The 19380-nt window shown below is 34.8% G+C and overlaps 2 protein-coding genes across 2 annotated transcripts; both read right to left on the reverse strand.

Moving 5' to 3' along the window:
- Positions 1-8380: 8380 nt before the first annotated feature.
- Positions 8381-13697, reverse strand: LOC134717532 (uncharacterized). The gene is made up of 2 exons (XM_063580022.1): positions 12491-13697; positions 8381-12192 (listed from the first exon to the last, which is right to left on the reverse strand). Exons 1-2 carry the CDS (start codon positions 13695-13697, stop codon positions 8381-8383), a joined length of 5019 nt encoding a protein of 1672 aa, XP_063436092.1.
- Positions 13698-14544: 847 nt separating this feature from the next.
- LOC134717533 (uncharacterized) lies at positions 14545-16137 on the reverse strand. Its single transcript, XM_063580023.1, has one exon. The coding sequence runs from the start codon at positions 16135-16137 to the stop codon at positions 14545-14547; it is 1593 nt and encodes a 530-aa protein (XP_063436093.1).
- Between the last annotated feature and the right edge of the window lie 3243 nt (positions 16138-19380).

A 19380-nucleotide genomic window follows, 5' to 3' on the forward strand; every position in this document is an offset into this window, starting at 1 on the left:
TATTGCTTCAATTGTCAAAATCCAAATCACACATAGAGATAGCCTTGTCCTATAGTTTATATCTGGTGTTTGTGTTTTTTGTATGTCTTAGATTCTAACCCTTCAAGTTCTTATGTATACACATTCAAATGCAGTGCCATTCTTTACATATAGGTAAAAGCATACTTACAAAATGGTATTGAGCTTTGTAAATGAATAACAGTCTTCAATGTTACTGACATATTATACATTTGCACATTGCCATTTGAAACCACAAATATTATTCTACTGTAAATAAACAGATCAGCAATCCATGCCCTTTTTAAAAGTCTTATACTTTGTAAATATGGATCAGAAAAGTTGGAGGATCAATTTTATTTGTTCAGTAGCTACAAAGTTATAAGCATTGACACTTCCTGTTTTTCCTTATTTTCTTTTTATGTTTAATTAGATATTTCTAAACCAGATATTTTAGTTAAATTAAAAAAAAAATCCCCTACATCCCTTTTCCAAAAAAAAAAGCACAGGGAAAAATTCTTCCTTTTCTTCATTTTTTATTTGCACTATTGTTTTGTAAGTACATCAGTTATACAGGATTATATTGACTTTAAATTGCATTTAATTTAATGGAAGTTCGAATTTAAATAAGTCATAAACAAGACATTTATTTGAATTTACATGAAATTAAATTACATAATTATTCAAATTTAGTTCATATTAAAATTTGAAATTTATTCAAATTTAATTTACGTTCAATGATCTTTAAATCTGAAATTTATTCAAATGTAAATTATATTAAAACTTCTTTAAATTTGAAATTTATTGAAATTTAATTTATATTAAAATTTCTTTAAATCTGAAATTTAATCAAATTTAATATATTTAAAAAAATCTTTTATTTACAAATTTATTCAAATTTAGTCTTTATTTAAATTTTTTAAATTTGAAATTTATTTAGATTTAAAAATACCTTTAAACTAGGTTGAAATTTGGGAATTTATTTGCAATATTAAATTTAGTTTAAATCTATATTAAATGAGAAATTTTCCAGCAAAGTAAATGCATAATATTGTTTGTAATTTAAAATTTAATATGCATAATATCTGCATTTAATTTTATATTAAATGCATCATTGCATGCAGTGGTATATACAACTCGTCTAAACATCAACCCAACAACGTTAGATCTGAAAATTTGCTTTTGCAAGTTTATACAACTTCTCTAAATATCAACCCAACAATGTTAGATCTGTAAATTTGCTTTCGCCTGGATTCGAACCCGTGCTTCTGTGATATCGTGACACCAAATCGCCTGCACTGCAGCCGTCCCGCTAGACCACACGACCACCTGGGCTCTACAATAATAGAGCTTTCATTGGCCGTGTGTTACCTCGTCAGTTTTAATCTAGCGGCGTACTACAGTACATGATATATAAGGCATGGAGATGTTATTGTTACAGATCAGCTCAATTATCTATCGTAAAGGATCCTACAAATTAATGTAAGATACAGTCACAGAAAATAATTATATTTGTAAGTACGTCTGAGTCAGCGACTCTTCTACAACAGATTTATCTATTGGATCGCCATCAATGATGGTGATACATGGCTGTGTACATTATGTATATACAACTCGTCTAAACATCAACCCAACAATGTTAGATCTGTAAATTTGCTTTAGCAAATTTTTTGTTCTTCCCTCGCCGGGATTTTAACCCATGCTACTTTGATATCAAGACAATAAATGGCCTGCACTGCAGCCGTCCCGTTAGACCACACGACCACCTGGGCTCTACAATAATAGAGCTTTCAGTGGCCGTGTGTTACCTTTTCTCGTCAGTTTTAATCTAGCAGCGTACTACAGTACGAGAAATATAAGGCATTGAGATGTTATTGTTACAGATCAGCTCAATTATCTATAGTAAAGGATCCTACAAATTAATGTAAGATACAGTCACAGAAAATAATTATATTTTGAAGTACGTCAGAGTCAGTGACAACTCTACAACAGATTTATCCATTGAATCGCCATCAATGATGGTGATACATGGCTGTGTACATTATGTATATACAACTCGTATAAACATCAACCCAACAATGTTAGATCTGTGGACAAGGTACACTTAGGGCCGTATTTTGTCCCCTTTTTTGTCATTTTTTTCTTCTTCATGAAATAAACGAAATTATAATTGGAAATAATTTGCATATATCTGTTCTTTAGTAGCTCATGCGGATTTTAATTTTTGGTAAAGCAGAAACCTGATTTTTGGGTGGCTTAAAGTTTCCTAAGTACCCCAAAAGGTAGCAAAATGTTGATTTTTGGACTGAAATTCTTCGTTTTTAAAGGCCTCTGCCAACGTGAGCCACAGAAAAGAATGGTGATAAGGATAGCATTCAAACTGAATTTTCTGATAATGAAAAGAAAATATTGGCTCACGTTGGCGGAGGCCTTCAAATATAAATGCAGCTATCTCCTAAAAAACAACAACTTCGCCGTAATAGTAAAATCGGAAAGGGCTGAAAAACTCCTCATTCGGCTGTGATTACCGGACACCACCAACTACATCAAGAATATTTCCAAAGGTGAGGTTTTTAGTTTTGAGATTTGGCAAACATTCTTCACATTGTATTTTTTTTCTTTTTATCAATCTAGATTTTGTTTTTTCCAATTTTGATCAACAAACAAATGGTGAAAACGAATGCATTTGGCACACACGATAAACAACCATGTTCATGTGTAACTGAGACCGGTTGAGTCATGATATAATATAAATATGAAGCTACAAAGAGTTTGAATGATTAAATAATTTGTCAAGTAAAAAAATATACTCAGAATATGTCAAAATTGGGAACAAAATATCGGTCCGGTTGCAGACGACCTTGAGAAATTGACTACCGCCGAAAACAACATGTTTTGCTTATCATCAACCGGAGATTTTTCTTATGACTTAACATAAAAATTTTACATTTTTTTCAAGTAAACAATTTCCGAATGAATTCGACTACAAATAGAATTAACGGAGAACATAGCAAATAAAAAAAAAACAATGGTGATAATAAGTATGTCGTTTCACACTGAATCAGTTATGATGACAACGTAGTCTAGTGGGAACACCGTTACCTATTGTCCGGGCGTCCTACGTTCAAATCTCATTACTACCCATATTATTTCTTTTAACATTTTTTTTTTACTTGTATCATTTTATTTTCTTTCAAAAAAAAGATAAAAGCAGAAAAATGCTCTCGAGTTCATGATATAATAGCCAGCAATTAAGTCTGATTTCTAAACATAAAGTTTGAGTCACTTCAATGGTATGCAACAGATTTTTATTCCAAGTTTGGGCCTCATTCATTTTTTTTTGCCTTTGGAATCATTTTTTCAATATGGGATGACATCAAAAGATCAATGAAGTATATCAAACTTATATCAAACACCTTGGGGGAATGATAAAATGGCTGCTATTTTTGTTTCTTTGACTTCGATTTAACATGTTTCCATATTGGTCAATCATTTCCCCCCAAATTAAGTCAAGGGAGTTGGGGGGAAAGGGGGGATCAATGGAAAAACTATGTGAATTTTTATCCTACATTGAACTTTTGATGTCGTCCCGGAGAGAATTTGAATAGAAGTCATTTGAAGAAATGATATTACAGCCGATTTCATTGAGTGTGTAGCCAAAGGTAACAGTGGCGGATCCAGGGTCTAGGGAGTTTGAACCCCCTTTTTTGGACGATCAATGCATTTGAAAAGAGGGCAGTACACCTGACCCAATAATGACTGAATGGTTCAGCTAACAAGCAAGCTTACCAAAGATATTACCTTGACCTACACACTCAACGAAATCGGCTATAAAGGGAATTCATATATAAATTGTAGATATAACATAGTTGTTTCAGACATACACGAAATATTTTAAGGTTGAACTTAACAGATAACAGTAACATGTTTTTAAAGAAAGATTTTCCGCCCCTTTGTTTTTAAAGTAAAAATGACAAAAATAAATATATATACTAATACATCATAACATAATTAAACGTCACACAAATGCGTGGACGACCTGATGCGCAAGTTTTCAAATAATATATATTTTTTATGTCTTATTACAGATATAGAATTGACATCCTGATTATGAAAACCATGGACACCACATAATGAAATGCATGGACGTTCGTATGCCTGTTTTCGAAAATGGTATAGTTATTTTGTTAAACAAACATAATATATAGACATAGGAAGATAAGGTATGAGTGCAAAGGAGACAACTATCCATCCAAGTAACAATTTATTAAAGTAAACCATTATAGATCAAGGTTCGGACTGTGACACGGATCCTTGGCTCACAGCGAACAGCAAGCTATAAACATGATAAAGGACCCCAAAAATTAGTATTAAACTTAATACTTAATCACTTTTGTTTGAAAATAATTCTCTAATATCTTAATTTGACGCAGTATAAATTTGATATCAGCAGCATGACTGTTGTAGTCTTCGGTCACTTTTTTATCAATTGTATTATAATTCAGAATGTTAAATACATGTCAGTAGCCGATGCCTCCTTACTATATATTTTACAAGATAAGAGAATGTAGCCTTTTAAGGCTGTTTAATAGAGATAAATAGTTTTGCAGTTGCTCATTATATATTGCACATATATTTCGATATCATTTCAGGTACATCCATAAGGGGTTACAGTATTTACATTGATAAGAATGAAGAAACATAAGGAATGGTAAATATGTACAACACTATTTTTTTTATTTTTTTTATACTAATTTAACAAAACTGGTTGCAAGGGTCTTCTCGGCACACGACCATACAATAAGCACAAAAGTCCGCTGGATTGAAATGATTCGGCATTGAAGGTGATCTGCTATTGAAAAGATGAACACAAATAGTGATATAAGGGAAACTTAATGTTGGGTTAATGTCAATGAGAGTCACCATTCAAACATCACAATATTCCAAGACGGTTACTTCTTGTTTAAATATATGCTGCATATGGCATACTAGACACTATAAAATTAGTCTTATACAGAATATCTCACCCGGTCTAAAAAAGGAACTATATTGCATTCGCCTTGTGCATCTGTTGAATATTCAAACTACCGCGACTGTATAATAGCATAACATTCTCATCATTATACTTGTGTATAAATACATTTGATTTCTGTTTAATACCACATCTTCTTTGTATGCCCCACATACGATAGTAGAGGGGCATTATGTTTTCTGGTATGTGCGTCCGTTCGTAGGGCCGTTCGTCCGTCCGTCCGTCCGTCTGTTCGTTCGTCCGTCTGTTACACTTCAGGTTAAAGTTTTTGGTCAAGGTAATTTATGATAAAGTTGAAATCCAATCAACTTGCAACTTACTATACATGTTCCCTTTGATAAGATCATTATGATTTTAATGCCAAATTAGAGAATTTATTCCAATTTCACGGTCCAGTAAACATATAAAATGATAGTGCAAATGGGGCATCCGTGTACTGTGGACACATTCTTGTTTATATTAATCTGCTCCTGTTTTTTTTGCATTATGGTTCACAGGAAGATAAATAATACAACTAAAAATAAAGGTTAAATTAGAGTAAACGATTTTTGTTAAATAATTTCTCCTTCATTTTCATGTTTAGGTAATGCTGTGAAAATGCCTACCCCACGAAATTTCAGCTGCATTATATGTATGAAAACGCATTCAAAAGAGACAAACCGACGAGCAATATTTAATTCTGGATTACGGAGCTATGTTGAGTCAATTTTAAAAAGACATGTATATGAACATGACGCAACTTGCCTAAAATGTAGAACAAGAATTCAACGAGAATTTCAGGCTAACAAATTAGTTAACAATGTGACTGTTGCAGAAAAAAATAAGAGTAATGAAAAAAAAGCAACCAAGCTCTGGAGGCGTCCTTAGTCCAAAAATCATACAACTTCCAATATGTTCTACCACATATGTGTATTGTTTGTAAGAAGCAAAATTCAAATAGGCATACACTTATTGTTGTTCCCAATGAAGCCAAGACACAAACATTTATAGACAAGGGCATCTTTATTTCCACGAATAGTGGGTGTTGTTCTGATCACCTTGTTGGTAAATACTTCAAGCAAGAGGCTCCGAAAGCATTAAAGCATACTTCCCCGTCGACATTCTTCAACCGTACGGATGTAAACAACTTGTTGGAAAGAACCAAGTCAATGCTAAAAGATGTTGGAAAACTTAATTTCGATGTCCAGATAGCTATGTCAGATGACGTTTTTGTTAATCTCACTGGACTCACCAAACAACAGTTTGACGTTGTCGCCACACATGTTACAGACTTGAGAAACTCTGAAGTACGCTCAATAAGAACATGTCTTGCTATTCTCCTTGTGAAATGACGCACTGGAATATCAAATACAATCTTAGGAACTCTCTTCAGCCTTAAGTCTTACAATATACCGTACACTCAGCTCGAGAATCTCTAATTAAAAATTTCGTTCCATCATTTTTAGGATTTAACCATATGGGTCATTCCGTGTTTGCCCAGAGTCATACAACTCCAACTGCCAAAACATTGTTTACAGGAAACAATGAAGACACAGCTGTTCTGATCCTAGATGGGAAATATATATACATACAGAAAAGTTCATACCACAAGTTCCTGAAGAAAATCTACAGTATGCACAAAAATCGACCTTTAGTCAAGCCCCTGATTATAGTTGGATCTGATTGCTACATTTTGAGTGTCTTGGGGCCATATTATGCCAATGGCCACAACAACGATGCCTCAATTACAAAGCATTTATTTAAAACCAATGCTGAAGATATAAAGAATTTGATAAAGGACGATGACGTACTTGTAGTCGAAAGAGGTTTCAGAGATGCTCAAGCTTCCCTTGAAAGTTTGAACTTGAAGGTAGAGATGCCTTGTTTCATCAAAAAGGGACAAAAACAACACACCACCGAGGAGGGAGGCAAATTCTTCACGACTTATCACAAAAGTTCGGTGGGTAGTTGAAAGCGCCAATGGACGCATTAAACAGTGGCGCTTTCTCGAAAAAGTCGTTTCAAACCACTTTGTTCCTTATATTGGAGATTTTGTCAGAATTTTTTCTGCATTTATTAATTGCTTCCGGGCTCCACTGATAAATGATTTTTGCAATGAAGAGATTGGCCAAACTATGCTGGATAAAGCACAGCTTGGTAACCAGGTACAGAAGTATGTCGTGGACAATAATTTAATTCGCAAAAAAGATATTTATTCTGAAGTAAATGGCACGGAAAACGCTTTAGATTTTCCAAAACTTACTCTCCAACAAATCAGAGATATTACTATGGGAGTATATCAACTGAAGCAAGCCCCAAGATATACAGAAAGCCATCTTTCTGATGACAATTACATGCTCCAGACTTGCCGTGACCGTCCTAATCTACTACGAGTAAAACTAACATCCAGACATTCGTCCTCAAGAGTGTACAGTCTATGGATTGAATTTAGTGGAGATGAAGTCTCTGGTTGGTATTTCACCTGTAAAGTTGGCGCCCGGGTGGTTGGTTGTTGTGCGCATATTGCATCTACAATGTGGTACCTTGGTTATGGCAGGTGGGAACTAGAGACACCAAGCACATGTACATCTGCAGATTAAATTTTGAATGCAAAAGTTGTACCACTTGAAACATATTCCGATTCTGATAGTGACGGTTTAATTGAGGAGTGAATCTCTGACACTCATATTATTGACAGAGGTTAAGATGTAAATACTAAGAAATAGTGAATGTAGTTAACAGGAGGTGGGTTCTTTCATTGTTGTATTAACAAACGAATATTTTTTTTCGGAGTTCAGCATCCGATAAAAATTGTTCTTGTCTTGCAGAATTCTTTTAGATTTTAATGTTGAATACGTTTTTTTCTCGCTGATCGTACATACTCTACTGTTAATTATCTGCTCACTAATTAAGAATAAGAATATGTTTTACACATTTGTAGTCACATGTCAGATATATAAAAAAGAAGATGTTATTGTGAAGGATGGGTTAACTAAAAGTCTAGACAGGCAGTAAAACAACGTCTGGTTCGTTTGATCGTATAATCTCAACTCAATATAGTAACATGATACATAACAATAGCACAACGTTAACAGAAGATAATGATGACGTTAACAATGTGAATGGAAACGGCGTTAAAAGTAGTGTTAACGTTTGACGCGTAAGTTAAACTGTCTCTAAATCACCGACATACTCGGGGCCACCAGATTCAATGTCCATTAGCTGTGATATGTAGTGGCATGCGGAAAGAACAAAAATAGATTGATCTCACAAATAATGAAAAAAGGATTAAATTATTAAATTACGTAAAAAACTCTTTGAATTTACAGTCTTTTCACAATTAAGAAAAATTAACAAGTCTGTTCACACACGTTAGTTTCTTCGTTCACTTCGTCTTAAATAACAGTCCATGCTGTTGACTTCTAATGGGTAGAGTTTCGTCACGGGTCGATTTGTAATTCCTGATTTGGTACGCACCATAGCTACGCGTACTAAGCCGTCCTTGCCTTTCATAGTGTCCTGCACAACTCCAAGTTTCCAATGTACGCGCTTTGATTCGTCGTGTATCTGAACGACATCGCCTTCTTTGATCTTCCGAACGTCGACTCCAGCTCTTTGGTGATATTCTCGCAATGAAGTAAGGTATTCTCCTTTCCATCTTGTCCAGAAGTTCTCAATCAATTGTCTCTGTCGTATCGCTTGATTGTTCAAGTTTGTGTGTGTTAATTCACAAATATTTAGATTGTCAATAGCACTTTTTGACGATCCATACGGTACAGTTGTTATCCTTCGTCCATGTATAAGATGGGATGGTGTAAGCGGCTCCGGATCTCTGATATCTGTTGAAATATACGTCACTGGTCGATCGTTGAGTGTAGCTTCGATCTCTGTTAATACAGTCCTTAGAGTCTCATTGTTGACATGTGCACGTCCTAATACTTTCTTAAGTGATATTTTTGTTAAGCCAATCATTCTTTCCCACATGCCTCCGAACCATGGAGCTCTATTTGGGATGAACTTCCATTCAATGCCATAATTCTGAATATTTTCTTTAACTTTTCTAGAATTGCAAAGTCGTGAAATTTCGTTTGAAGCAGCTTTAAATGTTAGCGCATTATCTGACATCATTATTTTCGGCACTGATCGTCGACTTACAAATCTCCGGAAACACAATAAAAAAGATTCTTCGCTGAGATCGTAAACTAATTCCAAATGTACGGCTCGAGTGACAGCACATGTAAATAGGCAAATGTAAACCTTCGATTCTTCGTTGTGTCTGTTTCTTGTCGTTAGCGCACCTGTGAAGTCTACACCGGTTATGCTAAAGGGTGTGGCATCTTGAACTCTCTCTTTTGGTAATGGTGGAATTTCTGGTGCGGGATAAGATTTTCCGATTACTTTTCGGCACGTTACACATTTCATCAATATAGATTTGACGCACTGTCTTAATTTCGGAATCCAAAATGTTTGTTGTATGTATGCTAGAGTGATATTTATTCCTGAATGTAGTGTATTCTCATGTGCTTCTAACACTATCAAATGTGTGAGACGGTCCTTTGCCGGTAACAGATATGGAAACTTGACTGTTTCTCCTACTGTCGCATTGTCTATTCGGCGGCCACCACATCGTGAACATTGCTTTTTGTCTAGAAAGAGCTTTAATTGTCGCACAAGTGTTTTACGTTTTGTAAAATTATCTATACAATTTATTTCGTCACTAAATGTTTTACCTTGTGTATATCTTATCCATAGGAATTTTGCATTTTTAATTTCATCACTACGTAACACATCTTTCTTTCGTTCAGTTTCTGTTGCTTTGCAGTTTGTTGCGAATCTCATTACATATGCGGTTATGCGGGTTAGTTTTCTATAAGAATTGTACCGTTCAATATCTATGATTTTTCCTATACCAATACGTACATTTTGATTATTCTCCATAGTTTTAATTTTGTCATCGTTCTCCGACATTGTTGTACATACACTAGACGTTACATTGTTTCTGTTCCATGTCGGCCAATCTTCTTTGCTGTTTAACCATTTAGGTCCACTAAACCACATTTCATTCTGTTGCAGTTCTTCAGATGTTATACCACGTGTAAGCAGATCTGCGGGGTTGTCTTTTGTAGGGCAGTATCTCCATACATTATCTCCACACAAACTTGTAATTTCTTCAATTCTATTTTTAATAAATTGTCTCTGTGGTTTTACGGATGAAAGCCAACTAAGTACGATTTGACTATCACTCCAAAATTGTATTTCACTGAAAGTTTCTTGAAAGTTTTTGCAGATATGATCAACAAGTCTTGCTCCAATAACAGCCCCCATGAGCTCTAGTTTGGGTAAAGTTATAGTCTTGATAGGCGCAACTCGATTCTTTGCCATTACTATTGTTGGTTTTCTGTCATACATGATGTACGTGCATGCGCCGTACGCATGAGTTGAAGCATCAGTAAATACATGAAGAGTTGGTAAATTTCTGTTATTCTCGTTCTGTGTTTGAGTACTTCGATGAATCTCTGTTTCTAAGTTCGATGCTAGATCTCGTGAAATTAATATCCATTTTGATTGGATATCTTCCGTTAATATTTCGTCCCACTCCAAATTTAGCTTCCAAAATGATTGCATAAAGATTTTCGCCTTTACAGTAACTGGGCTTAATAGTCCTAACGGATCGAAAATCTTGGATGATTGTCGTAAAATATATCGTTTAGTAAGTTTTCCTTTTTTGTCCATCTCGAACGGGTTACTTTGGTAAAACAACTTGTCCGATTTAGCGTTCCATTGCATACCAAGAATTTTAGTGAGCTCATCTTTGTCTAAGGTTTGTTCTTTGCTAGCGATTTCTTGTAATTTTGGACTGTTGGAATTCCATGAGCGTAGGTTGAATCCGCTTTTCGTAAGTAATTCTCTCGATCTCCTGTAATAATCTATTACGTCATTTTCGTTATCAAAGCTAGTTAAAATGTTGTCCACATATAACCCATGTTCAAGCGTATCTGAAAGTTTCCCCGGATTTTCTTTAAAGTGCTTGAGAAGTGTGGCGCTCAAAATGAATGGCGAACATGTAGCTCCGAAGAGTACGGACTTGAATCGATATGTTATTAGCGGACTTGATGTGTTTGTAGGATCGCTAAGCCATAAGAACCTCGTTGCATCTCGGTCTTTCTCGTCGAGCTGTATTTGTAGAAATGCCTTTTCTAAATCTGATGTTGTAGCATATTTCTTAGCGCGAAATCTCATAAGTATTCCCGTAATATCATTCATAACAGGTGGGTGTGATTCTAAGCATTCATTTAGACTTGGATTATCTCTTCCATCTTTGCAGCTACAATCATAAACAATGCGTATTGGCGTAGTAGATGATTCCTTGGAAACAGGATGATGCGGGATATAGTGCACGGGTCGATCGGTAGGAAGTTTTGTTTCCTCAACCTTTTCAATAAAGTGTCTCCTCTCCTGCTCCCTTATGATATCTCCATACATTTTTAATAAATCAGGTTTGTTTGCTAAACGTCTAATAACGCTACTTGTCCTCTGTTTAACCAATTCCATGTTATGTGGTAGCGGAAGGAAATCTGGTTTCCATGGTAACTTAGCTGTGTACTTTCCATTTTCTAGTATTATAGACTTTTCTCCGTATTCTCGTACAACTTCAGACTGACTTTTAATGGTATCGCTTCCTGAAACCCCCAACGCTTCTAAGTTCCAAAACTTTTCCAAGTCGCAAACAACGGCTCTGTGATCAGTCAAAATATTCAACATTGCTGATTGTTTTGAACTACTTCCGTTTTTAGTTAGTACGGGTCCCGACAAGAGATAACCTATTTTCGACTTTACTGCGGTCGGTCCATTTCCTCTTATTATTTCGTCTTCAACTATTGACCAGTAATAGTCTGCGCCGATCAATAAAGATATGTTGAACTTGTCTTCTGCGCATATCGGATGTGCGAGTCGTAAACCACGTAAGTATGGCAGTGCTTTGATTTCCTTTTGTGATTTTGTCTGAATAGGAGCGGCAATTTTCGGTACAATTATTACTTCTATTTCTATTCTTTGATTATCAACTGTCTCAATAGCTATATTTGCTTTATCAAGATGACGAACTTGTCCTTCGTTTCCTCCAAATCCAGATATTTTCAGTGCAATCTTTTCGGTGGATTCAATTTCTAGTTTTCTAGCTAAATCTTCAGTTATGAATGAGTTTTGTTCTTCCCGTCAAGTAGAATATTTGTCATGATAGATCGATTTTCGGACCAAACTGGAGTTACGGCAGTTTTCAGTAAATATCTGTATGTGCAGTAACAGTAGAATGGTAGGATGTGGTTAGCTCCAGTGGCGTTACCTCTACGGCGGTATGTGCTACGGTCTTTTGTGTACTATACTGGTTTTCGGTCAAGCTCTTTGGTTCTGTGTTATGTACTTGTACATGTATACTCGTGTGATGTCTCTTTCCGCACTGGCGGCATTTAAATTCTGACTTACATTCAGCTACTCTATGACTTCCGAAACAGTTAAAACATACCTTTTTTCGCTTCACAATTTCTTTTCGTTTCTCTACATCTTTCACGTTTTTGCATGTATTTGGATGGTGGGATTCTTCACAAAATAAACATTTCTTACGTGACTGTTTTCCGTTCTTTCCTTTAAATGTTTCGGCAATAAACGAAGCGGTCGGTAAAATTTCTAAATCTTCATTACTTTGACCTGTAGATTGTCCTGCGACCTGTACGCATACCTCCCTCTTTATTGCTGTTCTCAATGATTCGATGTCCCAGTCGTCGTTTCCGCGGTCTCGGGTTATGTTTTTTCGTACATCGGACGGCAACTTATTGTATATTATAGGCGTAAGAATGGCTCCAAATGTACTCTCGTTTGTTCCTAACGATTCTAATCCGCGTATGCTACACTCAATTCTGTCGGAAAAGTTTCTCAAACTGTCTGCGTTTGACCTCGGTGCGGGTAAATCCATTAAATTCTGAATATATGCGTTCGTGATTTTGTGGTTCTGACCAAACCTCTCTCTCAGTATTGAAACGGCTTGATAGTAATTTGCACTTGTGAGTGGTAAACCGGCGATACATTGCGCGGCTATTCCCTGAATCTGATATTGCAAATACGTAAATTTCTGCACGTCTGTTAATGTTTGGTTATCGTGTATTGTTGATTGATACGCATCCCAGAAAGGTTGCCATTTTAACAAATTGCCATTAAAATATGGTAGATTCAATTTTGGTAGCTTGTGGTAAATGCTAGAATTTGTTGCGCTCATTGACGATCTGTATTGCATACCATTATTCTGCATGGGATGTGGAGTATTACATGTAGATGTGGAGTTGATAAAAACAAAATCTGCTGCATTTGGATTTAAGTTCTGATTAGAGCTAGTTTCATTTGATTTGGTTTTCTGTTTTGAACTTGATGAATTGCGTATTTTTGTCAAAATTCGTTCTATATCTAAAACATACCGATCTGAGTCTTCTATCTCTGCTTCCATGTTTTCCTCTGCAATCTCCTCTAATATTTCATTATCAAGTTCCGAAAGAATATCCCTCTTTTTCTTCAAGGTTTCACATAGGCTTTCTATTTCGTCGCGTTGTGTTGTTTCTTTCTCTAATTCCTCTTCAATCTTTGAAGTTACTCTCCTCGCGGCTCCTCGATGGCCCACTCGAATGGCTTTCTTTTTCGTCATTATATCCTCTGTTCACAGCACCAATCCCTCTTTATTTGACGGAAGGGTTAACTTAAAGTCTGGACAGGCAGTAAAACAACGTCTGGTTCGTTTGATCGTATAATCTCAACTCAATATAGTAACATGATACATAACAATAGCACAACGTTAACAGAAGATAATGATGACGTTAACAATGTGAATGGAAACGGCGTTAAAAGAAGTGTTAACGTTTGACGCGTAAGTTAAACTGTCTCTAAATCACCGACATACTCGGGGCCACCAGATGCAATGTCCATTAGCTGTGATATGTAGTGGCATGCGGAAAGAACAAAAAAAGATTGATCTCACAAATAATTAAAAAAGGATTAAATTATTATTTACGTAAAAAAATCTTTGAATTTACAGTCTTTTCACAAATAAGAAAAATTAACAAGTCTGTTCACACACGTTAGTTTCTTTGTTCACTTCGTCTCAAATAACAGTCCATGCTGTTGACTTCTAATGGGTACAGTTTCGTCACGGGTCGATTTGTAATTCCTGATTTGGTACGCACCATAGCGACGCGTACTAAGCCGTCCTTGCCTTTAATAGTGTCCTCCACAACTCCAAGTCTCCCATGCACACGCTTTGATTCGTCGTGTATCTGAACGACATCGCCTTCTTTAATCTTCCGAAAGTCGACTCCAGCTCTTTGGTGATATTCTCGCAATGAAGTAAGGTATTCTCCTTTCCATCTCGTCCAGAAATTCTCAATCAATTGTCTCTGTCGTATCGTTTGATTGTTCAAGTTTGTGTGTGTTAATTCACAAATATTTAGATTGTCAATAGCACTATTTGACGATACATACGGTAAAGTTGTTATTCTTCATCCATGTATAAGATGGGATGGTGTAAGCGGCTCCGGATCTCTGATATCTGTTGAAATATACGTCACTGGTCGATCGTTGAGTGTGGCTTCGATCTCTGTTAATACGGTCCTTAGAGTCTCGTCGTTAACATGTGTACGTCCTAATACTTTCTTAAGTGATGTTTTTGTTAAGCCAATCATTCTTTCCCACATGCCTCCGAACCATGGAGCTCTATTTGGGATGAACTTCCATTCAATGCCATAATTCTGAATATTTTCGTTAACTTTTCTAGAATTGCAAAGTCGTGAAATTTCGTTTGAAGCAGCTTTAAATGTTAGCGCGTTATCTGACATCATTATTTTTGGCACTGGTCGTCGACTTACAAATCTCCGGAAACACAATAAAAAAGATTCTTCGCTGAGATCGTAAACTAATTCCAAATGTACGGCTCGAGTGACAGCACATGTAAATAGGCAAATGTAAACCTTCGATTCTTCGTTGTGTCTGTTTCTTGTCGTTAGCGCACCTGTGAAGTCTACACCGGTTACGCTAAAGGGTGTGGCATCTTGAACTCTCTCTTTTGGTAATGGTGGAATTTCTGGTGCGGGATAAGATTTTCCGATTACTTTTCGGCACGTTACACATTTCATCAATATAGATTTGACGCACTGTCTTAATTTCGGAATCCAAAATGTTTGTTGTATGTATGCTAGAGTGATATTTATTCCTGAATGTAGTGTATTCTCATGTGCTTCTAACACTATCAAATGTGTGAGACGGTCCTTTGCCGGTAACAGATATGGAAACTTGACTGTTTCTCCTACTGTCGCATTGTCTATTCGGCGGCCACCACATCGTGAACATTGCTTTTCGTCTAGAAAGAGCTTTAATTGTCGCACAAGTGTTTTACGTTTTGTAGAATTATCTATACAATTTATTTCGTCACTAAATATTTTACCTTGTGTATATCTTATCCATAGGAATTTTGCATTTTCAATTTCATCACTACGTAACAAATCTTTCTTTCGTTCGGTTTCCGTTGCTCTGCAGTTTGTTGCGAATCTCATTACATATGCGGTAATGCGGGTTAGTTTTCTATAAGAATTGTACCGTTCAATATCTATGATTTCTCCTATACCAATACATACATTTTGATTTTTCTCCATAGACTCAATTTTGTCATCGTTCTCCGACATAGTTGTACATACACTAGACGTTACGTTATTTCCGTTCCATGTCGGCCAATCTTCTTTGCTGTTTAACCATTTAGGTCCACTAAACCATATTTCGTTCTGTTGCAGTTCTTCAGATGTTATACCACGTGTAAGTTGATCTGCGGGATTGTCTTTCGTAGGGCAGTATCTCCATACATTATCTCCACACAAACTTTTAATTTCTTCAATTCTGTTTTTTATAAATTGTATCTGTGGTTTTACGGATGAAAGCCAACTAAGTACGATTTGACTATCACTCCAAAATTGTATTTCACTGAAAGTTTCTGGAAAGTTTTTGCAGATATGATCAGCAAGTCTTGCTCCAATTACAGCCCCCATAAGCTCTAGTTTTGGTAAAGTTATAGTCTTGATAGGCGCAACTCTATTCTTTGCCATTACTATTGTTGGTTTTCTGTCATACAAGATGTACGCGCATGCGCCGTACGCAGAATAAATCCAGATTAATATACAGATTGTTGTTCAATAAAAAGGCGGGAATTGACTATTTTTGAATTAAAATATATTTGTGTCTCTCGTTTAATTTTATTTGAATGATTTCGTATATGACGTTTTCTGTGTCTATTATATTTATTTTGGTACGTCTAAACACTGCTTATAACATGCCACTAAGGACTATATGAGGTGCTGTAACATGTTATTTCTTTTCATATTATGGTAGAAATTGATATTTAATGCATAAATTTCAGATTTTATGGAAAAATAATCATACATAAACGAGATATTCAACATTATTAAGACACGTGCCTGTTTTTCTTTGATATGCCGAAAATCAATGAACCGTTTGACACGTGTCAAATAAATAATAAACTGATTATACGGGAATCCTGATATCTGTTGTGTTTAATTTACAAGTTTGCTAAAGTTGGATACTTATAAATGAATTGTTGTTGAAATTTTATTAATTTTTTTTTCAGAATGAAAAAGTATTTTCTCAAGTGTATTTTGTAATTATTTCTTGTAAATAAAAAAAATTGTCACCAGAGCATTATATCTAATGTCGGATTTTATTTGATGTTCATATTATTAAGTGACTGCATGAAATATATATATTTTTAAATATTTTAATTCACATTTATATATAAGGTTTGAAAGTACGTGTTGACGTTTGGATAGCCGGCAGAGATGTTTGTTGCTTTTTCATTAAACTCATCTTGATCCTGGGCTGTGATAAGTCCGATAGAACCGAAAATTTAATCTTATATTTCGTAGCGTTCTTTGTCGTTGGAACCAATTTCATTTTTCAGGTCGTCGGACACATTATCTTTGTACACGTATCTCTTTACCGTTTATTATTTCTCGCAAGCGTGCTTCAATGAAAAGACAGGAGACGACAGACATGCGCTTGAACAATAGACAGGTATGGAGATGGAACACTTTAGTTTGTTTCTTGTGGTGCACTTTTCAAATTATATTTTCTGATATGAATACGTTAAGCAATATATTACTGGACAAAACGAAACTAATAAGATAATACATTTTTACCAGCACACTAAGTTCATATATGACCTGTTTGGGCAGAGATTATCTTATGCGTTTGCTGTGGTTCATTTTCAAAATTGTTATCATATGAAGAAAGCATTTGAGCAATATATTTCAGGCATTCAACAGTGGGTAAAGCACATTCCACATATATAGTCATTATTTCAACAGACAATTTAAAAAAAAATACAAATTGGATTTCCTTCTGACATACTTGTTTTTCTTTAAGAAAAAATAGATTTAAAGAAATTATAGTTGAAAATATTTCTGTCGGCTTTTTTCATTTTTTCACGAGATATATTTAGGTTTAAATATTCAGATTTTCTTGTATTACAAAAATTATTATGTACACATCATGTGGTAAAGGCATATGTTCAAGGCATTCATACGAAGCATTCTCTTTCTCTGTCAAAATTATATCTTTAGCTCTTAATTAACACATACTGAATTTGTTTTCTTAAATGATGTACTAAAAACTGTGGTACATTTAAAAAAAAACATTTGTCTCTTTTATATAATTGAAAACGAAACTTAATCTGACTAAAAATCGGGAGATGATTTTTTCAACTTCTTTTACTTTTAGAAAAAGAAAAATAACGATGGAACCTTTGTAAACAGATTTCAACTAGTGGTTTTGATAAACCCCAACAGAGACATATACTATCGGTGCTCTGATCCCAAGGATGTCACATGATTTTTTTTTCTCAATTCAATCGTATTTGTTATTGAAACCATTTGTATATACACGCATCTTAATTTGTCCAGATTAAAATATAAACAAAACACTTATAAATATATCTATTCCTTTTGTCTTCGTGTCTCTTGCATACCAAGCTGACCACACTCCAACTAATAAGTCATTAAGTTGGCCCACATCAAAGTCGTGTTCCTATGGCAAATAACTTTGTCGGGAATGAAATAAAACAAAAACAAAATAATTTGTCCTTTTAATAATTTTTAATAAGAACAACACATTTAATTATAAATATAAGCATTAATCTTTTCGATAGAAATGTGTATTACTTAAAATAAAAAGAATATGATTGTTTAATCAGTTGTATTGTTATTTGACACGTGTCAAACGGTTCATTGATTTTCGGCATATCAAAGAAAAACGGGCACGTGCATTTATGACTATTTTTCTATAAAATTTGAAACTTATGCATTAAATATCAATTTCTAACATAAAATGTAAAATAAAACACTTAAAAGCACTTATTTTAGTCCTTGGTGGTATTGTATAGTCATTTGTGCACTAATGAGTCCTTAGCAGTGTTTTGACGTACCGGATCTGTTAAGAATACATTCTCTCATGCGTAGAACATGATAAAAAAAAGCAGGTTAACTGTTTGACTCGTGAAAATATTTTTTAACTTTTTAAAACTTCATCTGTGTGATCAAAATTGTCGAAAGATTCTGATGAAAACTTTAATAAAAAGTGATGCAAGTACAAAGGACCAGCCGATATGATATAATTGGCACTAAGGACGTGAAATATAGAAGTAAACTTTTTTCAAAATAAACAATTTAACATTTCATATCAATTAATTTTTTAAAGAATTACAAATGTATTTAATGTTTTATCGACACGTGCCACGTTCGATATTGATTGCCATCTGTGTAATCGATTTAAATTAATGATCAATATTCATTGGACAACAACCCAACAACACAGACAATCAAGACATTAAAAGTTAACAGTCATTTGTTTGTTTTATAGAAAGATCCCTATACACCTTATCAAGCCAAAAAACCCGTCCCATGTATAAATAAAGTAAGGAGCTAATTTGATATTACCTACCAGTAAATTTATTACAAAAGACACATATAAATTTTGTGTGGATGAACAGTTTAACCATACCATTTTTTTTATAATCTCAATTCGTGGAAATCAAACCAAGTACATGAAATAAAAATCAGTATAAGGCTAATACTTCTATATTTAGTAACGATAGAGAAGATAATGAACGTTGATGATGCCTTATGTCTAGACCTGTCTAGAGACAAATTCAAGTTCCAAATGTTTTATGAACATGAACCCTATTGTAGACTGATACAGTGTCGAGAAATATTTTTGACGTGCTAGTTCACAAGGTAACACTCCGCATTAAGACATCATTTAGCCACTAGAGCATACCA

The sequence above is a fragment of the Mytilus trossulus genome, chromosome 5 (genome assembly GCF_036588685.1).
Source record: "Mytilus trossulus isolate FHL-02 chromosome 5, PNRI_Mtr1.1.1.hap1, whole genome shotgun sequence".
NCBI lineage: Eukaryota > Metazoa > Mollusca > Bivalvia > Mytilida > Mytilidae > Mytilus > Mytilus trossulus.

Excerpts from the sequence above, each read along its gene's own strand:
- LOC134717532 (XM_063580022.1), bottom strand. The coding sequence starts at position 13,697 with ATGACGAAAAAGAAAGCCATTCGAGTGGGCCATCGAGGAGCCGCGAGG. Across the intron at positions 12,193-12,490 it reads AAGTCATAGAGTAGCTGAAT|ATTTAGCTAGAAAACTAGAA; the intron begins GTAAGTCAGAAT and ends TCATAACTGAAG.
- LOC134717533 (XM_063580023.1), bottom strand. The coding sequence starts at position 16,137 with ATGGCAAAGAATAGAGTTGCGCCTATCAAGACTATAACTTTACCAAAA.